Here is a 13,217-nt window from a genome sequence, read left to right on the forward strand (position 1 = left end):
GCTCCTTCCTGCTCGTGCTGGTCAACAAGGTGGTGCTCAGCACCTACAGGTGAGCGAGCAACGCCGCCCCCGGCCCCAGAGCCACGGCCAGCCGGCCTGGCCCGGCTTGCTGTCCTCCCGCCTGTGCGCGCGCACATATCCACGCGCAGGTGCAGAGATGCGGGTTTGTATCCGTGTATGTGTTTAGACAAGCATGCTTGTGCAGGTGTTTACATGTATGCGTGTATACACACGTGCATGAGTGTGTGTACACACGTGTGTGGGTACGTGGATACACACATACCTGTATATGCGCACGTGTGTGTACACATGTATATGCGTGGGCATGAGTGCATACACACTTTTAAGTGCCCCTGTGTGTGCCTGTTTGTGTGCATGTACGTGTGGGTGTATATACACGTATATGCCTGTGTATGTGAATATATACACATATGTATATGTGAGTGTGTGTGCGTACACATGAGTTTGTAGTCACACTCTTATAAGCAAGAGGATTGTGGGCTATTTGTTAACTTCCTGTGGTTTTGATCCCATCTCTTGGTATTTCCCAGCTCTTACTCTTTTTATGCAAAGAGTTTTGCAAATGACACAAACACAGCAGAGGAAACAATGCCTCTCTGTTGGGAAAGAAGGACAGAGGCAGCCAGCCAATAAAGGGCAGGCCTCTGTAGGGGCGTATTAAGAGCTTGGTTTCACTTTAGGTAAAAAGGCAGCAAGAGAAGATATGCAGCTGCAGGAGTTCCCACTGCAATGTTGGGGCTTCAGTCCATACCCTTTACCCTAACATTTACTGGAACCATTTGGAGGCATGTTGGTTGCTGTGCTCTAAAAGAGGGAGCGCTCTGTTATCCAGGGCAAAAGAACAAGAGGATTCCAATGCATACATATGGAAATTTGAAACTGCTGGGTTCAAGGCACCTCTACATATTTTAATTTCCCTTTCATAATCTTTTCAAGGAAATCCTTACCATTCAGGACCCCCAGAGATGATACACCCTAGACAGTCACCTAGAAACATGTGCTGGCTCTGCACAGATCACATAAATGCTTCATAAGCCTTCTTTGGACTAGCATGAGTGCTTTATATTGTTCAGCTTGCACCTGCATGATAACGTTGGTCAAGTCTTGTAGTTCAAAGTTTGTCTCCTCAAGGAGTAACTCTTGTTGCTAAGGAAACACTCTTACCGTTGCAAAGCAGGTTTCCCTACATAACTGGAATGAGAACAACATTCACAATGCTTTCGTGCTCCCTAAATTAGTTCTGTAGTTTTGAATACAGTGATATAGTAAATGTCAAAAACATCCTAAAACTAACCTTTACAAGGAACAGGTCAGTTAGGAATTAATTTCTTTAATTCAGATATATTTCCAGTATGCATTAATGAAACCAGTCTGGCAGAAAATCATTATAAATTTTGCTCTGTCCTTTTATAGAAATAACATTCTGTTTTTGTGATTACTGAAAAATAAACCAACTGAATTGATTACTGAAAAATATCACCTATTTGCTTAGCTGTCAAAAAAACAACCAACCCACTTGAGATCTTTGATTGTATTTAGATTCTGTTCAAAATTCCTCCTTACGTGACTTGCTTGAGTTCACATAGGAGCCTCCAGTAAATCCAAGAGCTGATCCTTAAATTTCCTGAGTTCCAGCCATGCTCCTTATCTATAAAGATCTACTCGATTCTTTCTTATGCATGCAGAAAAGGATCTTGGGGCAATTGCAAGCTGAAGTTCAACATTGAGCCTCAGTAACACAGACCTCTGCAGCAATATGGAGTTGCATTATCTTACTGTAAAACAAAGTCAAATACAGAAAGAAACAAGCCCAGTTTTTGTAGGTGAATAAGAGTCATATAAAGCAAAAATTAGTAAATGAACTTAATTGAACAGCAAATGAACGAAATGAACAGGGAATCGGGATGTTTTTCAGTGTTCCTGTCACTAAAAGCAGCTTAGGAAGAAATCCCCACAATCATTAAATCCTTCCCTCGTGAGTAAGAACAAAAACACTTACTTTCCTATTTTGAGAATTCATCAAAAGCAGCTCAGGAAGAAATCACCAGAATCATTCAATCCTTCCCTCATGAGTAAAAAGAAAAACACTTTCCTGTTTTGAGAATTCTTCACAGTCCAACAGCAAAACTACTTCTCAGTCATACACAAAGAAGTGGCTTTTCTTTAAATATCTTTCCAGTCCCTATTTAGGACCTAACTTCCTACATACCTGTATGGACAGTTTTGTAGGGATCAGTGCTTCTTGTATGTTGGTAAGGAAGTTTTGCAATTAAGAATCACAATAATATACCAGACTTCAAGTGTTTGACTTTGTAAAGGGAGAATTTTTAAATACGCCGTATTCTAAAATATAATTTTTTGGCTTTGTATGAAATTAAAATACATTTTTACTAAACTAATTATTAAATAAATAAATATATTATATCTTTCAGCTTAAAAGAATCACAAAATTACCATCCTCTTAGCTAATATAGTATGTCCAAGATTCTTCAGCAGTATTTTAAGCGAAGTTTTGCTATCTCTTTAGGACCCATTTTTTCCCTTTTAACTTACTATTTATTTATATGCTCTAACAAAGAAGGCAAACAGCACACAGTATGCCATTTTGCTTACATTTTTTAAGAGTACTGTTTGAAATATACCACAGTTATGTAAGTTATGTATTATATGCTTCTCAGATTTTGTTATAAGTCAAGGGTTTATTTCCTATGGAGATGGATACAGACCAAATACTAACACAGCGATCATGGGCAGAACTAAGATTTTGAAAAAGGGAGTGCAGGTGGTGAGGTGCATCAGCACATATAACAATACATATTTTTTCCAGTTAAAAAAAAATAAAAGCATTACTAATATGCTGGCAGCCCAGGGCTATATTATTTAGTTTAAGAGTGAAGCAAAAGAAACAATTTTATTGGAATATGCATTAATTTGCTATATCTTATATATAAAAGCACAACAAACTAGGCAAAAATTATCAAAATATGTTGTTTTGTTAGTCCGTGAGTCATTAGAATTAAACCTGTATCTCTTTTTCAGATTTATAAAACAAAATCTAGCCTTGCGGAGCATATTGACAGTGCTTCCAGTGCTTCACTGACTTATTTCCACACCTGAATTAATGTTTCTGGCTAGAGTTCAAAGCAATCTGCAGGGCTGTGAAATAGGAGCTATAGATGACAAACAGAAGAATTACAGAAGAAAGGTTAGTTTGATTAGTGGAAAGGTTAGAGACCATGAAAAAGGAGAGAATCATTAACACCTGTAGAAGGAAGAATTTAAAAGGAATCAGGTAGATTATAATGAAGTTTGAAGCCATTGACTCTGTCACTGCTGCCTGAATAGAACGGTACTGCCACTGCCAGGCACTTGGTTTTAAACTTTGAGCAGAATAGGAATCAAAGGAGGTTGCAACTGCACTACTGCACTGCCCCCACCCCCATCCACCCACCCCTGGTGCTGATGCATACTGAAAAACAGGCTCAACTCAATTTGTATGCAGCATGCCTATAAATGCCTATCATTTCCTCTGTGTGTTTCCAGGAAATAGAGATTTGGGAGTCTTTCTCTTTGCTAGGGTTTTCTGACACTTTATCAATGTTATGTCTCTGGTGTAATTATGACATTTTTTACTGCTGCTGTTTTGCTAATACCGCATTCTCTTCCTGATGTCATTCAGCTGAAATGATAGTTCCTAGGCTTCTTAGTGGTGCTTGAATTGTTCTTGGTGATTGCTGTGATGTATAATCACCTCCTTATGGGGTAGTGGAGCCCCGCATACCTAGAAGATTTGCTAAGAATACTTCATGGAGGTTTTACATATAGACTTGCAGTGAAAACACTAAATCATTATTGTGATTCATGTTTGCGTATTAGACCAACCCTTAGCAAGGCCCTCCCTGCAAAAGGCTAAGTGCATGCAGGAAAACAGTGACTCAGTAAGCCAGAGGTTCTAATCTGTTGTTTATGGGGCAAGAGGTGTGTGTGGGAATTTGTTGTCATATTATCTTTTTATGTCAGTCTGCCCAGGAAGAATTAGTACCTTAACTTAAAAATAAAAAAGAATAATAAAGTTAATTTTAATTAACTTAACCTGGATTTTACTAAAAAAAAAAAAATGTGGAGGCTCTCACTGATCCTACAAACACTGTGCTAAAACTGTGTCATCTTTTCCATTCAAGTATTTGTGCTTTAGGCTGAAACTAGACATAGCAGGACAGAAAAAAGGAGAGAAAAACATCACAGAGAATTGCCTGTTAAAATGGTCTGGAACACTGAGCTCACAGCCCCAAGGTTGTGTCACTGAGTCTTTTCCTGGGAGTTACAAAAAGTTTCTGCATATATATAGTTTCCTTTAATAATTGTTTCTAGACAATGTATCTGTGGAGATAAGCTTCTATCTCTAAATGTCTACAGAAATTTTAATTGAATACACAATTTATGGGAGTATACACTTCAAAGAACTACCAATAAGGAAGTATAAATGACATTATAAAATGTATGTTTAAAGTTCTCAGATTTGGTTGCACAGATCATAGTTGGTTACCTGTGGCATAGTGAGTACTTAAAATTAGCCATTGCTTTCTTGTAGGAATCTTTATTTAGTTATAAGAGTACAGAGATTTGGGGGACTTCAGTTAGAGTTGCTGGTTGTTCAGCAATTTTGAAAATCTGGCTAAGTAAGCATTTAGGTGAGTAATTATAGATTTAGAAGCTAGACTTTACACATCTCCTGCTTTCTTTGGGTTGAGGATGTATATTTATAATTGTCTCTTCATTTCAGCTTCCCATCTCCAATGTTTCTTGGAATTGGGCAGGTATGTTCAACAATACAACTTATATTGTAGGTAGGACTGATAAAGAAATTTGAAGTATTTTAATGTAAAGGAACATTAGAAGGAAAGAGTCGTCATATAGCACAATAATACTGTTCTAAAATAGACAAATTCTGAGGAATGATTTGTTTTAACAAAGGTAAAGAATGTAGGAGCCATTTCAGTTCTGCAAAAGCATTTACAGTCTTTATCATAAATTTGGTTATGACGTTTCCTTTGTGGAATTTCCTTGTGAACTGGCCCCATGAACCAACCCTGAGCAGATTGACTCTGGCATGTGGGATGCAGCCTGGGGACTGGTCCTGCGCCACTCATCCAGCCTAGGGGCCAGAAGTTTGAACACCGCTGTTCTAGCCAGTAAAGCATATCACATTTGTATTGTTGTTTCAATTAGGTGACAGTCAAAATTGGTACTAAAGAAAAAATGCCAGCTGTTTCACTGTGCTCCAAAATGTTCTTTGAAAGAAACACCGGACTGACATAGGCCAGGGACAGTCATTACATGTTTGTTGATATAAGTGATCAGAAACCGTCTATACATGAACAGAACAGAACAGAAGTTTGGCATGCATAGCCCGGTTTAAAAATGGTAGAACCCAGTCTAAGATTTACCCCCACTCCTGCCCCCCTAGTAAAGGGCAAAGTGTATGTTTTGTTCACTACCGATCTAAAATACGCCACATAGAGAAAACTGTGTAACTTAGATCAGTTCTGCATCAGGTTTCCTGAATGTCTGTACCTAGCCATATTATCTAATATTTATCAAATATGTATCCTGAACTTGTCTTGAAAGCTATTGATACACATGCATTTTATCAGTTTAAAGTAGCCTTTTGTTCTTATGTGTTTCTTGCCTTTTTTTCCTTCTTTTTTTTAGATGGCCACTACCATACTTATCCTGTATGTATCAAAACTAAATAAAATTATTCACTTCCCTGATTTTGACAAAAGTATCCCTGTGAAGGTAGGAACATTGTTTGGGTTTGGTAGTTAAATTGTTAACAGTGTTTTTATGGCAGGTTTTCAAAGATGTTTTCTCTGGAGAAAAGCTCTAACAGAAAACTAGCAAATGTTTAATTTCCTAGCTCTCTTCTACCAAATGTGATTATTTTATACTTTTGTTTTATTAATCTGTTGTAAATTGATCATTTAGTTTTATTATAACAGTCTTGAATTTAACAGCAAGAATTACAGTGTATAACCAAACTGTAGTTTCTGTTTGGTATCAAGAAGTGGGAGCTTTGGAGCTTGGGAAACTATTTTTGATAGCCATAATACCTCCTTAGGTCAGCCTCATAATATGACTTCAGTATTCTGCTTTCCCTGCATGCGCAGATTTTTTTACAGGTGTCAAGTGAAGATCTGTGTTTGATGTAATAATAAAATGTTCTGGCCTATTATAAGGAGCATCTAGAGGAATATTGCCTTAATATTTACACAACAATACAGAAGTAGTGTTTAATTATTGCTTTGTTTGTGGGTCCTTAAATGCTGAATGTGATATTTTGGCCCCACTGTGATCAGTGGAGCCAAAGTGAATGCTTGTTTTTCTGTTGTAAGACATAGGTAACTTCTGTTGCTTTCAGTCAGGATTACTCAAATTCTTCAGTAATCAGAAATACTCTGATGATATATTATATTGGTTCCTAGGTCCCTGACCAAATTTGAGACCCATTATGCTAGATGCTGTATATGCACATGAGTAGAGACACATTCTGTACTCAAGGACTTATAGTCTAAACAAGCAAGACAAACAGAGCAGGAGAAAGGATCTCTTATCTCAGTCTGTGAACTAAGGCAGGGAGTAACTGAGGTAGCATTCTCAAGTGAAAGGATAACAGGCAGAATCTTGCAGAAATCATTGGGACTTTGCATGAACTCATGCATCTGCCCATATACATCTTATAGGCTTGTGGTCTAATTTGGTCTGTCCCAGGTCACACAGGAAGCGTGGCTGAGAATTAAACCCAGATTTCTTGTATCACAACCTGCTGTCTTAATTATGGAATTATTTTTCCTGTAGGGCAGGGTTCTTCAACTTACTTGGCTTTGTGGGCCTGATCTGGACCGTGGGGCTTCTCACAAGGTAGATGACCTACCTTTTGTGGCAGTGTGGCAGCTTGACCAAAGCCCCGAATTAGGCAGCAGGCAAAGGAGTGGGTTGTCAAGGGGTGGCTGTATTAACTTTTTGGGTTCTGGAGCTGGACCAGTGCAGGAGCTCTGGTAGCACACTGACAAGCTCTGCAGGCCACCAGTTTTTCTGTGTAGGGCCTAAGGATTAGCATGGCACAACTAAGGGAGCCCTGTGTGCATTTAGCTCCCAAGGACCCTACCAGGCATAGAAAGAAGTCTCTAAAGCCACTTATAGCCAGAGAGGACATTTTCTTTTCTGCTTAATGTGGTTGCAGAAGAAATCACAAGCAGCTTTGTTTCTAAAGGCCAGCAGAGCAAGCTGCACAAACGTGTTGGTGATCTTATTCTCTGTTCCCATCCTCTCCTAACATGTATCTTCAACCCTATGTTCTTAATGTCTGAGGTTTAAAAAAATGTATTACCCATTTTCTTCTAAAGACATCCCAGCAAACTGTCAAAGGATTATCTTGTGACAGGGTAGCAACACAGTTATGTACCAGCTATAGTGGACTGGATTTTCCTAGTCACAGTAAGTCAGCTGTATTTGTCTATGTTGACTCTTACCTTTTAAAGTGCATAGTGTACTTTGCCTGGAATAATTTACAGTAGCAAAAATTCCCATTTGCTTTCATGTATTCTTGTGTTATTGGGACTTATTATTCCTAGCCTAGTTTGTCACAGAGTTGTTCTTGCTCAGTGTGCCATAGGCCACAAAATGATGGTGCCATGCACTCTCATCCTCTCTGTATTTGAGGCGAGGGGAGGCACAACTGAGATACAATCTCTGAATTGTAGATCTGTTTAAATAAATTGGACTTTCAGTTTGAGATTTGGGTCTGCAAAGTGCTGGTTTTGATTATAAGACCTCACAGTTCTTCGCCCTTGTTAAGCAGTATTTCAGTGCCTGCTGGGGTTGTGCTTGATAAATTGAAGTTAGCTGTGATTTTTATTGTTACAGTAAGTGAAATTATATTCCCTTTCCCTTGGCATTTGTTTCCATTTTCACTCTGTACCTAAACAAATGACAAAACTTCTGAGATGTTGCGTGTGTCTTTGTGCACTTTTTGGTCACAGAGAGCTTTAAAAGTCTATAGCTTCAGGCAGGCACATTTCTCTGTTTGACACCTGCAGAAACCAGCACTGTTGCTTTCAGTCCCTTCCATGGTGCAAATTATTTTTCCCTGCCTGTCAGTCCAGTTCTGTTAGCTGATGCTAAGCAGGGGCTGGGCCATGGCTCCAGATTACTTTCTTTGCCTAGCTCGTTTGGCATTTGTCTCCAATGGCCTTTCTGTGTCAGAAGAATAAAGATTTGGAATTGTACCTGGCCCCTCTATAGGGGTCCGTAACATTTTGTCCATATTCTTAGGGCTAGATTCAGTCTATTTATAATTTATTTGTATTGTGGTAGGGCCTAAAGGCTTCTATCAGGGGAAGGACCCCATTCTGGTAGACATTACCCTGATGACCAGGCAGGCTCTATCTGGCTGTAAATGTCTAATTTTTCTTTGCACCAACCTCAATAATTAAGGAGTTCATTAGGTACTCTCATAGTTAGGTTTAAAAATAATCTCTTTCCTATACATGCTAGAATATAAAGTACCCACAAGAGCACAGTTAACACTTTCTTTCTATCTTTTAGTTGCATCTAAATACAAACAGTGGAACTAGGCTAAAAATCAAGGATCGATTTTATAAATGTGAGACCAGTTCAATTGCTGAACTGTTTTAGATACTCCATATTGGATAAATAGTCAGCTGCTGGAATTCAGCATAGTTTCACTGGAATCAATAAAAGCATTCAGGCCAGTTAATACAAAATTAAGTTCTAAGTCAATTAGTTAAATGGGTATAGATTAGTTTACAAAGCTATTGCTGTTTTTTCTTTTCTTTAAGGTAAAATAACCTAACAAGATAACCAAGTTATTTCAGGACATAGGGAATTGTACATTTATGAAATTACATATATTAAATAAAGTTCCTCATCTCTAATTTAAAGTATAGGTCTAATCTGAATTGTACTCTGACTTCATTGCAGTTGTTCCCTCTGCCTTTGATTTATGTTGGAAATCACATAAGTGGATTATCAAGTACCAGGAAACTCAGGTACAGTAAATACAGGGCATAGGTAAGCTGTTTGCTTTTTATATATATATATTTGTAGGCTCAAAGTATACATTTAAGATTAAAAATTTCAAAGCACTGCAGAGGTGCTTCTTATTTTTAAATCAGTGATGCATGGTTAAGTTCCCTGCACTGGTTGGAAAGTCTCAACCAAAGCATCAGACCAGTTTGCAAACTATGAGTTGCATTTTAGAAGTACAGTAAAAGCTCTGTTATCCAGCATCCCCCAAGAATGGGGGATGCCGGTTAATCAAATGTGCTGGTTCATCAAATGGCAGACAAGGTTCTTTGGGTGAATCTGATATGTTTTATTAGACCAACTAAATCGTTGGAGAACAATTTTTAAGCAAGCTTTCGGCTGTGCTGGTATGCATACAAGACAGGCAGTCAGTGCAAATATAAATGCATAAATGTATGCATACCAGGACAGCCTCTGGCTTTTTTATTTTTCATTCCATCCAGGAAGAGCACACACCAATTGCAGAAACTTCCTTAGCCTGACGAAGGGTTTTTGAACCCAAAAGCTTGCTTAAAAATTGTTCTCCAACTATTTAGTTGGTCTAATAAAAGATATCAGATTCACCCAAAGAACCTTGTCTGCCTATGACCTTAGACCAACACAGCTACAACCTACACCCTTGTAACATGGTTAATCAAATGTGCACCATCTGGTGCACTCCCTGGCATCAGTGTGCCAGGGGACAGGGAAGGGGCCCCACACAAGCTGCTTTGCCCTGCGCAGGTTGCTTTGCCCTGGGCTGCGGGCTGAAGAAGTGACAAAGAAGAACTCCGCTCATGGCGGTGAAACTGGTAGTCCTCGGAAGTGGTACTTCTGGTTTTGCTTTTACTGCGTCCCTCGGATGCTGGTTAGTAGAGCTTTCCAGCTAATAAAGTGCCGGTTAACACAGTATTTTCTGTACTGAGAGGAAGCATAAATACAGCTTCTTTGCACCAATTACAGGGTTTGATTGCTTTCTGCGGGTTCTGCATGTGCGAATTCGCTCTTATGTAATGACCCTTTTTATACCAAAAAATTCATTATATGCGAGGTAAACTCGTTCTTATGCGATTGGTGTGGTGAAAGCCTGCTGTCAGCTACTTTGTATGGTGCACTGTGGGAGCAACGCACACCAAAATATAGTGGATCTTTGCTACTCACTCATTGTCTGCGACACGTGTTTCTGTAGTTGTCATCTCCATTAAGGTAACATTCACCACCACCCTGTGCTTGTGTGTACTGTCTGCTGTTGGTGAGTACCAAAATTGTTTTGTAAAAGTGGTAGAAATGGGTCTGGGGGTCAGTACAATAGAGGTGTTGGAACATTTCCCTATTTGTTACATTGTAAAGTGGGTTTCCTTTTGCAAATTTGAGTTATGTGCCATTTTCCAGGAATGCATGTACAGCATAAAGCGAGGGAAACCTGTAATGTGTTTCCGCCAATGAGCACTGTTCTGGGTGGTTGTCTTCATACCAGTGGCTCAGAGGAAGGGTTTATGAAGAGAACATAGACCAGAGGATCTGCTGTGTGGATTAAATGAGTAATCTTCCAGAGGAGTAGGAGCACCTGAGGGTAGCAAGACTATAGTAGCATCTGAGATTGCAGTCTACCCCTGGATCATGTTACTGAAAGTTTCCGAATTCCAATTAATAGATTCATAGATGTTAGGGTCGGAAGGGAACTCGGTAAGTCATGGAGTCCAATCCCGTGCCCTAGGCAGGAAAGAGTGCTGGAGTCAGATTATCTGTGGAGTTATGCTAGGTGATCCTTATTTTTGGCTGAAACAAAATAGATGGGAGAAAGGGATGATATGCAGAAGAGAGCAGACTGGGCAGTGAGCTTTTTTCTAAAGGCACTAGATACTTCTTACACTGAAGGCAGCTAAAAATATATGCGCAATTTCCTAAAATATCTTTTCTCAGTATAAACAATTGTTTTTGCTGAATGGTGTTCAGTTGCTTGTGGGAGGGGAGTGATCTGTATGATTGAACATGAATGGGAAGCTAAGTAATATGTCAGACTACCTCTGGTACCTTGAAAAGAAGTTTAATGATTATTGTAAACTTTTATCTAGCTTGCAGCATTTTAATGATAAATACATTACAAGTGGGTATCATAGTGGGTTCAGATATCTGTTTTATAATTTTGAATGGCTTTGTGGAGCCTAATATTTCTTTCTTTTAATAAAACAAATGATTTTTACAGAAGATTAGAGACCTGATTCTTGTAGCTTTTATTCGTGCTCCATTACATGTACGCACAAATTTTCCTGTTGAAGTGACTGTTCCTTTCAGTACTGTTTTATAAACCACAACAGTATGGCTGTCAATAACTCCTTAGCTAAAGCAAATGTTTTCAGTGAAGTCTAACAGTTTTGCTGTTTCACAAATTGTTGCAGTTCTGAAATGGAAAGGGTTTTGTTTATTATAATTCCAAATGCAAAACCTTCCTCTCCCTCTGTCAAAGTATTCCTTTAGATTTGCTATTTAAAATCACTTGTCATCTTTTCATGTGATAAAAGTAAGAATGAATGCAGTGTTCTTATTGCTAATCTTTTATTTATAATGCAGAATTTTCCACTTCATGTAGTGTTTCTGAAAGGATATGTCCAGAAGACAAATATAGGTTCTATTTATATAAGACCATCTTTCAGTGAGTTTTAAGATTTTTAAATCACAAGCTGGGATTTGTAGCATGATTTAACACTGTTGTTAGTTGTTATGTTGTAAATGGGATTAATTGGTCCAGATGGCTATATTGTGAGATTTCCAAAATGTCAGCTTCAAGTGCATTATCAGTAAATGCAGAAGGCCCCCCAAATACAGCATTCAGTGAGTTCTAACAATCTGCTTTTCAAAAGCAATACTGTAATTTGTTTTATGGGCAGGGTTGCATCACCTTCCTTGTTTCTAATATGCACCATATTTGTGTGTTTTGTACTTTGTGAGTGAGTTCTACATGTAGAATTCCTTGTATTTTTTATTATACATTTATAGAAATCCTAAAGTTAAAGTAAGTGAAATTCAGTAAATTCAGCAATCACTGATTGTCTTTAAACATTAAAATAAGGGCCCTCAATTTACGTATTTTTATGATCTCTAGGATTTTTGTAGGCTTCAGTTCATATAGATTGCATTCGGCAGAGGTTGAAAATAGCCACTGCGCTTTCTTTCATCCTTTTCTGACACAAAGGGGACTTTGTAACAGGTAGCAGCTTCTTTGCTTGTTTTAAAAAACTGGCAAGCCTCGTTATTTCAAGTTAGTCTGTTATCTAATCTGACTCTAGTGTCAGACTGACATTTTTATGTATGTTAAAAGGCTGAGAATTTGTTCTGGTAATTTAAAGCTGGTCTAATAATTTCATCCTCTGCTTAGTAAAAATAGATAAGGATTAAAAAATAAGAATGCTATGCATCTGACCCTGTGCTTGGATTTTTTTTGACAGTTTGCCGATGTTTACAGTGCTCAGGAAGTTTACCATTCCACTCACCTTACTGCTGGAAATCATCATACTGGGGTGATCTGTTTTTTCCATTTTAAAATACCTTTATTTTATGTCATACCAAAAGGGGTATTTTTGACATGTGATCACTGTATTGGATGCCTCATTCTCACTAGCTAATAGAACAGGGACGGGCAATTATCTTGGGCAGAGGGCTGCTTAGTGAATTTTGGCAAGCCATCGAGGGCCGCATGACAGGTGGCTGGGGACAGATAAATACTTTCCTAAATTTTTTAGGGGCCCCACAGGCTGGATAGAATGGTCTGGGTGGCCATATTTTGCCCACCCCGTAATAGAACATATCAAATACTTTAGAAAGCAGTTAGGGATTGCTTATTCATGAAATTGGTGATTCATAAATGCACATACATGTAGATACAAGAAAATATTTCTGCCTGCCCTAATTCACTTGACTCCTTCACATGAATAAGGCAAGCAGAATGGGACCCAGTGAGTTTTGATTGGCTAAATATGGTAATTTAGCCAATAGGGGTAATATAGAAATATATATATATATATTTATTTTTATACCAATATGTAAACTATAGTGGTATAATATATATATATATATATATATATATATATTTATATTATACCACTATATTT

The 13,217-nt window shown here is 38.3% G+C and overlaps 1 protein-coding gene across 1 annotated transcript in view; it reads left to right on the forward strand.

The window, feature by feature from the left end:
* Positions 1-2: 2 nt before the first annotated feature.
* The window catches only part of SLC35D2 (solute carrier family 35 member D2), a gene marked incomplete at its 5' end in the record, with an annotated part of 44,583 nt that continues 31,368 nt past the window's right edge, over positions 3-13,217 (forward strand). The window contains 5 exons of the mRNA XM_019518224.1: positions 3-49; positions 4,805-4,838; positions 5,734-5,820; positions 9,025-9,092; positions 12,555-12,626. Of these exons, the coding sequence (XP_019373769.1) occupies positions 3-49; positions 4,805-4,838; positions 5,734-5,820; positions 9,025-9,092; positions 12,555-12,626 (308 nt within the window). The remainder of the gene's footprint in view (positions 50-4,804; positions 4,839-5,733; positions 5,821-9,024; positions 9,093-12,554; positions 12,627-13,217) is intronic.

This window comes from Gavialis gangeticus, unplaced genomic scaffold (assembly GCF_001723915.1).
Source record: "Gavialis gangeticus isolate Ggan-Ray unplaced genomic scaffold, GavGan_comp1, whole genome shotgun sequence".
Classification (NCBI taxonomy): domain Eukaryota; kingdom Metazoa; phylum Chordata; order Crocodylia; family Gavialidae; genus Gavialis; species Gavialis gangeticus.